Consider the following 10,191-nt stretch of genomic DNA (forward strand, 5'->3'; position numbering starts at 1 on the left):
TTGTAGGATTGAGCGATCAGCTTACTTACATGTGAGAAAAACAAAACAAGCCTTTTCCACCGGTCTGTTTGTAGATCTAAATATTCATGCAAAACTGTTCTCTGAATGTTGGAAAATAATGAAAATCCAATCACGCATGTACTCAAAATAGAAGGAATAAATTGTGTCAGCATGGCCAAGTAAAAGAAAAAACACTCATTCTTCAGTGTTTTGCTCTCTGTAGTTAAGCTGGCCATCTGATACACTGAAATAAAAACTCCTGTATACAAATATTACTAGAGTGACTCCCCAGTGCAGTAGAACTTACCTATTGTTCGAATATAGGAGTTGATGCTAATGCTACACAAGGAGAAATTTCAGCTACTGGAACACAGTTATTTCCTGTCATTAGAGTAGAATGACGAACACATTTTTAGCAGTCTTGTGCCTGTCCAAGATTTTGAACTTCTGGGACAACAGCTCAGTTCAGGTATTTGACTTTCTGATAGGGAAATGACAAAGTTAGTATCTAAACTCTTAACAGACATGACAAAATTGGATCTTCATGGGAATTTCATCTACCTCTGGAGAGCAGGGCTCTATTATATGTTGTTACTGATATACAACATACATAGGTCACTGTTATAAATGCTTTACCTACAAAATAACAATTTTAAAGAATGTCAAAAAGAAAAAAAAAGAAGTATTTTTACCTATCCGCAATGTGTTAAATGACAGTCAGTGCCTTTACAGCAGAAGAGTGATACTGTGTTCGGGTAAGATGACTAGCATACAAATTAGCGTTTTGGTCAGTTTAATAAAGTGTCACTGCCACAGCTAATGAATTTACTAATGGATAGCCATATTAATCGAATTGGATATGGACTTCAACACCGCATGTGATCCTGGTACTAAAAGACCTAAGGTAGCATAAAAAAACCCCAAACAACCCCCCACAACCTCATCAGGACTAGGTTTGTTCTTGTACTAACAGACAAGCACTAGCTACAAAAGTAGCACTAACTCCAAAGGAAAAAGAAAGCCATCGAGACTTCAGCATACTGCAATAGCCAGTAAGATTATGCATAACAAACTATTTTGTTTGTCATCTGAAGACAAGGTAGCTTTCTAAGCACATGCACTAACCCCAGGGACTGCTGCTTAGAATCAAGAATATGTAATCTAGAGTGTCCCTTGAAAATCTTAAGAGAATTGAGAACAGTTGATGAGAATGTAACAACCTGAGGGAAAGTTTCTTTACTTCTGTCGATTGTGACATCATTCCACAGCTGATCCCTTCTGCAGCTTAGCATTACTATGAATAAACTGTAACAGAGACCTTGCTTCCAAGATTACAACCTTACAGAGTACTAAGAGGCAAATATCGTTTCAGTAACAGAGGTCAAGCGTGATCTTACCTATCTATTCAGTTCCTCTCTATGCTCCAATTGACACTACCTCGACTACTCAATTACACCCAAGAATTTTATTGACTGTCTTACCGCACTTCAGTGTAAGCTGTACCCTTAACCCCTCATGCAGATTCCATCACTCTTAAATGAGGTTCAAGATCTTTACTACTGACTTTGGGAAATTACTCATTTTATACCAGAATTACAACCTAGTGTTACACAAAGCCAAGCATGGTAACTCTTTGAAATAAACTTCTATACACATGCTATAACTCAAAAGCATAAACAGAGGCTAAACAGAGCTCACCAAAACCTGAGTATTTAATTACTTAAAAGTATTTGAAATAAATAAAACAAAGATATCTTCAAGATATCAAGAAATCTTAATCTCTACCAAACAGAATGTTTCCTTCAAGATAATAGGCCTAATTTGTCTCTAAGTATCTGCTTTTTTATTTGAAGTCTACCTCTAACTTCTTCCTTGGAAGAGGAGATGGCATTTAATTTGGTCACAAGCATTGTTTCATTTTAACCTGTTGGGACTACTGATACAACCTGTATTCCAGACAAGCTGCCTCTTCTGAACAAGGTATTCCTTTAAGGTTTATTTCAAGCAATCGCATTGCTAGAAATAGGTGTATTAACAGCTACTGATTCAATGCATGGATGTATCAACTTTGGTTAATAGGTAACCAGCAATTCATTAAAGGTGCAGGCAAAACCCTACTCACACTGCCTCCTGGGTTTCTGTTACATATTGAAGACAGTTAATGACTATATTCAAAACATCTGGAATTTTCTCCCATTACTTGTGTTCACAGTAACAGTACTTCCTAGAAACTTAAACCTCAGTTACAGCAGAAGCTGCCTTGGAAGGTGCTCTTAACCTAAATGAGCTTGAGTTTACCAGACCTTGTCACTGGGATTTCTTGTAGCAGGGATAACAAGACCTGGGCTAAAAATAAGAGAGGAGCTTAGCCTGAAACTGCAATGAAATCACGCTTTGGGTTCCTGAAGACATACAACCAATCGAATAGAGTATTTCAGTTGGAGGATTGAGCCATATTTGCATCCATAGCAGACAGGCAACCGAAAAATAGATTTTAAAATACCCATTAGTAACAGCCTCAGAAAACAGGTTAATTTAAATCTTTTGAACTACAGAGGTATAAGGGGGCAGAAATATGCAAGCAGATGGTAGCAGTTGCATAAAGCTGATTTTCTGGGGTGACTATCACCATTAATATAGTAAATCCCTGCACAAGTGTTGAAGTTAGCTTCCCAACCAGCCACCAAGAGAATTTGTGATTCTCCTGTTAGAACCCATGTTGGTTTTTAAAATGTAGATACAACTATGAAAACAGACATGCATGCTTTTCAGGCAGTTTGTATTTGTTTTATTACAATTTTTGTAACTGTTAGTATTTTCATATCTGGACAACTTAAAAGTAATTTTAGATTTACAACTTCGAAAGACACTTACAGAATTATGTAAGTCTTGATGACAGCTACTCTACTGCACTGTATACAACTTTGTTGCCCACCTTCTGCGTCCCGCTCTACACAGCTCCAAACAAGCAAAAATCTGAGATTCATGTTCACATTCAAGCTGCAGGAAAGTTCAGTATACGGAAAAAGAGTAAGTGACAACTTGCCATTCAACTATTTCAGGAATCAAGAAGAGCATACACAGAACTATACATTTTATCATTTTATTAGGAATAATTCCAAGTGGGTTATGAAGAAACTAATCCATTGAGTTTGATGAATTTTCCAAAATTTCTTTATGAAGATATGTTCACCAACAAACAGTAAAACTTCAGCAGAACTATTATACACTGGGCAAAAATAGTCAGGCTGATACCAAAAAGCAACATGCAACATAAAAAAAAAGATACAATATAAAGGAAGACAATCTGCTGAATATTAAAAACAACCTCAACATGAGCTCTTCGCAACCAGCACAGAACTATTCTACCCATCAAATCCAATTCACACAAAGGCAAGTTGGGCTGACAGAACCCAAGGATTAATAAAATGTTCCTCAGTGCAGTAGATTTATATAGTGTTTCAGAGCACTTCCTTGGCTGGAACAAGCAGTATTAGGAATTCTTTTTGGCAAGGGATAGAAATAAATACATACGGAATGCTACATTTTTAAATCAGCAGACTGTCTGAGGAATGAAACAGGGCATCAGTAAACTAAAAGTAGCAGGGAGGAAAAAAAAATTAAAACATTAATTTATTTGGGCTGAAAAGAGTATTCAAAACAGATCTTCAAGATGTCACAATAACTATATTCAGGCATTTAGACTAACAAGGGGAATAAAATCAGAAGATACACTTTTTCCAAGTTAAGGAGATTTTTACCCAAGCATATTGCTACCTTTGCAACATGTAGCTCGGTAAACAATAATTGGCAACAAAGTAAGTTGAAATGCTGTAATATCCTGCCCAAATATCAGTTCCAGATACTGTAATAACCAAGATGCAAACTAATTTTGTTGTAACAAGCCTAGACCACTTATATCAAACATGTCCCTGGTGAAAGAGTCATCCAGTTTGAGTTAGCGTTTTGAGAGTTCATTTGACAGCCAGTCAAGTCCCTCATACAGACCAGTTCCTTGCGTAGCACAGGTAGCCTGGACGTACCACTGTTAATATAGAACACAAACAAAAATTAAATAGTGACAAAATGCAAGCGAAGTTATCACAGTATGTGACACTCAGATACACACTCAGTGTTCCGTAAACACTGTTTTATGCCATAAATAGAGTCAATATTCAACCGATGGTATTTGTAAAAGTTTTGAAAAGTATATATAAGTAGATGGGTTTCAGACATTATTCAGAAACTCAGTGTTGGCCTACCAAATGCTAGAACACCGTTTAAGGCATCAAGAAACAAATACAGAACTTGCATTTGGTTTGTATGCTGAAAACTAGCTTCTTGTTTTTGAAAGACTGCTCTTCAGGAAATGGACATGGAATTATCTAAATTAACAGACCTTTAAAACATCTTCTATGGATATGATCTTAGTGTGTCAACATACAGACATAAACAAATATTACAGAAGGCTAGATGGTTTATGTGAAGCAACCCTATGTTTCAAAGACTTGTGCAGATGGAATCTAACGATTCAGGAGCTACTTAATTTCCACCCATCTTTGTAGCAGTGAGAATGCAGAATGCATTTTCTTCCCCAGAATAACAAAAATTAAGAAAACAGGAAAGCCCGCCACATATTTTGTCAAACAGGTTTGACAGCTGTATTTCTGTGACATACTGGAGTATTTGTATTTTTCCAGGAAAAGGTGGAACATCTGCAACAACTGTACACCCTGGATTATACTCCTAAATCACTTATTTTGAACAAGGACCATAAACTATGCACTACAGAATTTAATAGCAGGTGTGTGCATCTTTCTACAGCAAGAGGTGAAAACTTCCCCTTCCTTTAGAGTAAAACTTATCTTTATGATATATAATAAAGGAATTCAGCAACCAGGAAGTTTAGCACTTACAGTTCTGTTACGCAGAGACTGAAGACCTAGTTTATCTGTCATTTCACTGATTGCCATGGCATTTGGCAGATCTTGTTTGTTTGCAAACAGGAGCAGCACTGCATCTCGCAGCTCATCCTCCTGAAGCTAACAGAAAAAGCGGTCATGTTATTAAATTAGCTCAGTTAAGTACTTCAAACAAACACTAAAGAAACCTAAATACTGATTTAAGGGTTATAAACATCTTCATTCTTGCTCCTGAAGTCACTAGTAAGTACTGAGTAAAATTTAACTAGTACCCAAGAGAACTTCCCCTACAAATAAGGAAACATTCTTTCAAGAGGAAGTTTGAATTTACCAGCACCTTGCTGCTGAAATTCTTAGCACCAATTTGTTTTTCCAAAATACTTTATCTGTTGCATTTCTATTAAGGTTTTATGAAGGAAGGAAAGGTTCTGACACATTAGTAGCCCTCTACAGAGTTGTAGTTAGAACTCGTTGCACTATCTGACCCAGAATTACCAGGTGAATACAACATGCACTGTACAAACTCCCTAAAATTTTAAAATCCTAAATCTCTTAGGGAAGCTGACAAACATCCAAAAATATGACAAAGTAAGTATAACAATCCTATTTCAGAAGGTATTGACATTTACCATTTTCTGCAGCTCTTCTGCTGCTTCCTGGATTCTCTCTCTGTCATTGCTGTCTACCACAAAAATGAGGCCCTGTAAGAAGTTAAGTTTTGAAAAACCAAGGTAAACACGCAGTATTATTTTAAAAACCAAAAACCTCATATTGAATATTGTGATTGTCCCTCTCTTAGGCCAGCAAATCTGACAGAAATTTCTGTTTAAGCAATACAAGATATCTGTCTGAACAACTACATAATAAGTTTCAACTGCAAAATAAAACTAGGCCTTCTAAATCAAAGAAGTTAAAAACTGCAAACGTTGGTTTACTGATTAGTGTGGGATTCATTACTTTGGGGGGGAAAAAAAAAAAAAAGAAAAAAGAAGACACTAGCAAACTGTCAGAAGCTAACTTTCCCCCCTTCCTTTTCACTCATTGTATCACATTAAACGCAGCAAGAGAATCACATGTACTTCACCATCTCACGTTTCACTGAAAAAACCCACACTCAAACTAAGGCCTGAATTTAGTTTAAAAAGTTTGCACCAAACAGTATGTCCCAGGGCATCACTGTTATTCAAGTGTCCTCCTTACACACACACTACTCTTAAAATTTCAGTCTGAAAACCTTACATTTTCTCATTCTCTTTAAGAAAAAAAGAGAAGCATCTTTTAAAAATATTTAGTAACAGGGTTGAGTAAGGAACTGAAATCAAGTATTACTCTATTCACAACAGTACTTTGCTAGCTCCTTTTTGTCAAACCAGACTTCTCCATTTTTCTGCATCAATCACATGTATTATGCTGCACAGAAGTTTCTTGAAAACAATTCTATATTGAACACAGAAAGAAAAAAACAAAACAAACCCAAACCCCACTCCCAAAGTTTCCTGATCCTAATAAGCAACTTACCTTACTACTTGCGAACCAAAGGAAGGAATCACATTTATATCACCAAAAATGACAGCAGTCACATAAATATGAAGCTGACACTTTCTAATCAATTGGTAACAAGATATTTTACGATTATTTTTAGATACTCAGCGTACTAAATACACTGATACAGCACAGTAAAAGCTGTGTATTTTAAGGCTGATTATTAAAAAGAGTATGTAGAAGGGTGTTTAAACAGTAACAATTTTTATGTATAAGCCAACAGCAGTTGAAACAAATCAAGGCATGGATACATCAAAGTTGAAGAGTTCCTCACAAACAAACCAGCTGCTCTGGCACATTATAGAACACTGGTAGATCCTAAAGGACTTCATCCTTGCCAGGCTGCAGTCACGACTAGACTTGAAGCCTTCACGGTACTGAACTAGCTTCAACTAGAATAAAATCTGGGTATCCCTCAGAACTTGCAGGAAATAGTGAGGAGCCTTTCTCAAAGGAAGGGACAGAAGACAACTTTCCATATATACACTCTACAGAACATAATGAAACTTTACAAAACAAGTCTTTAATTATTGCCATCTCAGAACTCTTACCTGTGTGTTCTGGAAATAATGCCTCCAAAGAGGTCTAATTTTATCTTGACCACCAACGTCCCAAACTGTGAAACAAATGTTTTTATATTCTACCGTTTCCACATTAAAACCTAAAAATAAAAAAGTAATTAGAAATAGTTAATGCTAGTGTTAAAATGTAATTCTAACCATGTTAAAGATAGCTACTTCCTGACTTATACTTCTCCCAAATATATATATAAAATGGCTTATCAGAATTGAATTGCTAGATCAGGAAGAAAATTGACTGGGGGCAGGGGGTAGAGGCAGCAATTAACCACTTACATCCAAGTACACCACCTTCGGTTCGGCAAATCTTTCAGCCTACTGGCCTCTGTCAGACACAGGATTCTGGTCTAGATGTATCTTTGGTCTGCCACAGTTATGCTACGGCTATGTTTGTCTTGATTCTTATACTAGCAGCAAAGATAGCAAATCCCTACACTCTTCAGAAGCCTGTCTCTACAACACAAATTTAGAGTAACAAGAATGAAGACATGAGAATTGGTTCTTACCAATAGTGGGAATTGTGGTGACAATTTCTCCTAGTTTCAGTTTATAAAGAATAGTTGTCTTACCAGCAGCATCCAAACCAACTAGAATAAACAGAAAATTTGACTTAGTTCACAATATGAACTACAACCTGCTAATTTAAAAAGATGCCATTTTACATGCAGAGTATTAGAGTTTCTTTTTCTGAGAGAAACAGCTTTTTAAACACTCTTAAGTCATTGCTGATATAGTACCCTATGTTTTCCCCCATCTCCTCTACCCAGCACTGAGAGAGAACAAGCAATAAAGAAAACAAGCTCAATAACATACTTCCATCCACCACCTACAGGCTCACAAGTTTCTAGTCATATTCCTTAGTACTCGTGTTAATTAAGTTTTATCATTCACTTTGAAGTTTCTTCTGTGTAAGTCACAACGGTTTTATTAAGTGACTAGCAACAATCTACAAGCAGCACTTAGTTTCTAACTGATCACGTTTACTATTTCACACTCCAGTTGGGGAAGGCCTCACTTACTCTGCCTTCAGCTAAGGCCAGATTCACATGCACCTGAACCAACAGGAGTTGGCACCCCAAGTGGAAGACACTTCAGTCTCCCTCATTCCAGTCCCTTGTCCCTTTGCCAAGACATTTCTTCTACCCTGACAAAAAACACATACATTAGGAAACTCCTGTTGCTCATCTGCATATACTGTCATGGCTGTAACTCTTTTTCAGGATATCACTTCTATTCATCAAGATCCACTAGGATGCTTCCATTAGGAGTGTCCACTTTTGATCTTTATAGAAGGCCTTCTGCACTGAAATTCGCTCTTCTGTTTCTATAACAAAACTTAAGCTTGCTGTTTTTCAATGTAAGCTATGTGGTAAATATACCATCTTTAAAAAAAACCCAAACAAACAAAAAAAAAAAATCAACCAAAAAAAACTGGAGACATTTTTTGAGAAGCTTCACCAACATTGCAGGCATATAGTGTAGTTCTCTAAAACTGTTTCTGTAACTGCTTATTGTTAGGCATTTCAGAACACATAAGAACAACTCAAAATACAATTCTTTACATTAGAATCCACTACCTAGCACATAAGCACCTAAATAAACAGTAAGTACTAAACACTTACCACAGCAATAGTTTGAATAAAATGTTTATTTGTGAAATTAAAAGTCAATAAAATTTTACCCCAAAATAAAATTTCCATCAAATAATTAATTAAATAATATTTGCACAAGAAACCCAATGTTATCCTTGTTTGATAACATTCTTAAGTGTTCCAAGTTAATTTCCTACTTGGTCACTGCGATATATTAAGTTTTAAGTCATTTGATGACTTGACTATTAATAATACAACTGTTTCCTCAGCATCACAACAAAATGGAATTCGAAACTACCTACTTATTCATAATGAAACCAAACTCTTAAAAAGCCTCCCCCTTCTCAAGATGCAAACTGCTGTTACAGCAAACTAATTAAAAACCCTATCTATAATTGTCCTATATTCTGATACTGTGAACAGGATTACACATGCCAATACAGTTTCTTTGCTATTGTCATTGCATGTTTGAAAAAAAAAAACGAAAAAAGGTCTTCTAATTGTTAATGTCATGAAAGAAGGGTGGGTGGGAAATCTACCATCAAAACCAAAGCTCCATGAGGGGTAATAAACTCCCAAAATGCTCAAATTAAAATTTAACAGTTTTAAGTTTACTATTCTCTAAGCCTTGGTCTCTTTTAGAACCACACACAAACATGAACAAAAAACAAGACATGGTGCAGCAGAAGTTTCGCAAGAGCTTGCAAGTCATGAAACTTGTAAATGTTAGCATTTTCCCCTACACCAATAAAGTGTCAGGTAGCCTTAGAAAACCCTTTAAGCAAATACTGAAAACCTCAAATACTCCCATCTATGCTGAAAAACAATGTTTTTAATAGCACAGTGCTTGGAGCCCAACACTATTCTCACACAGGTCAGCTTCAAGTGAGCATTTGTAGGATTCCTAGATCTTTACAACAAAACGTAACGTGCATGATATATATGTAATAGTTTTCTAGTAAATTAACATTAAGATGGTTTAGCGATCCACCAATTAAAGCTACACATACTAACAAACTCTTCTTCCACCCCTCCCCCAAAAAACCCCAACCAGTTATCAGTAGAACGAACACTGGACGATTTGTTAAAATTAGCAATGAAAGAAAGATGGCATTATCTACACAAACAGTTTTAGTGTATTTAGGGTTATACTAAAGATATAGATGAAGACGAAGACAAAAGCTGATACCATTTCAAAGAATATACACACGGTATGAAGAACCATTTGAAGGTTATGACTCAGAGTTAAGAAATTAGAAACTAGCCAAGAATTTTAAACCATTTGCTAAATTTAAGAAATTACTGCCCCTGTTATCCACTCTACTCTCGTGCCAGGACCCACCAATACCTCAATGGTGTTGGCAGAAGGCTACACTAGCTATGTGAGCGCAAGCCCAGACATTGCTTAAATCCACTCTTACCCCCAATTCTAATTAAGCTGCTGGACTCTGCACTGAGGCAGGCTGAGTTATGGATATGTGTTTTCTTCTGACTCCACACTTGAGACAGCAGCTTTTAACCAAGGGAGGCAACTTCTGCAAATCACCATGACCCTAT

General features: G+C 36.4%; 1 protein-coding gene across 1 annotated transcript; it reads right to left on the minus strand.

Annotated features, from left to right (window-relative positions):
- Positions 1-2,762: 2,762 nt before the first annotated feature.
- LOC104156598 (ADP-ribosylation factor 4) lies at positions 2,763-8,243 on the minus strand. The gene is made up of 6 exons (XM_009702991.1): positions 8,205-8,243; positions 7,549-7,651; positions 7,016-7,125; positions 5,552-5,623; positions 4,917-5,042; positions 2,763-4,045 (listed from the first exon to the last, which is right to left on the minus strand). Exons 1-6 carry the CDS (start codon positions 8,241-8,243, stop codon positions 3,959-3,961), a joined length of 537 nt encoding a protein of 178 aa, XP_009701293.1. The 3' UTR covers positions 2,763-3,958.
- Positions 8,244-10,191: the final 1,948 nt, after the last annotated feature.

This window comes from Cariama cristata, unplaced genomic scaffold, assembly GCF_000690535.1.
Source record: "Cariama cristata isolate BGI_N322 unplaced genomic scaffold, ASM69053v1 Scaffold18286, whole genome shotgun sequence".
Lineage (NCBI taxonomy): Eukaryota > Metazoa > Chordata > Aves > Cariamiformes > Cariamidae > Cariama > Cariama cristata.

Bases quoted from the DNA above. Each gene is read 5' to 3' on its own strand.
- LOC104156598 (XM_009702991.1), bottom strand. From the start codon at position 8,243: ATGACAGTATATGCAGATGAGCAACAGGAGTTTCCTAAT. The intron at 5,624-7,015 runs GTAAGAGTTCTG...AACTTCTTACAG, and splicing joins ATTATTTCCAGAACACACAG to GGCCTCATTTTTGTGGTAGA. The intron at 4,046-4,916 runs GTAAGTGCTAAA...CTATATTAACAG, and splicing joins AGTCTCTGCGTAACAGAACT to TGGTACGTCCAGGCTACCTG.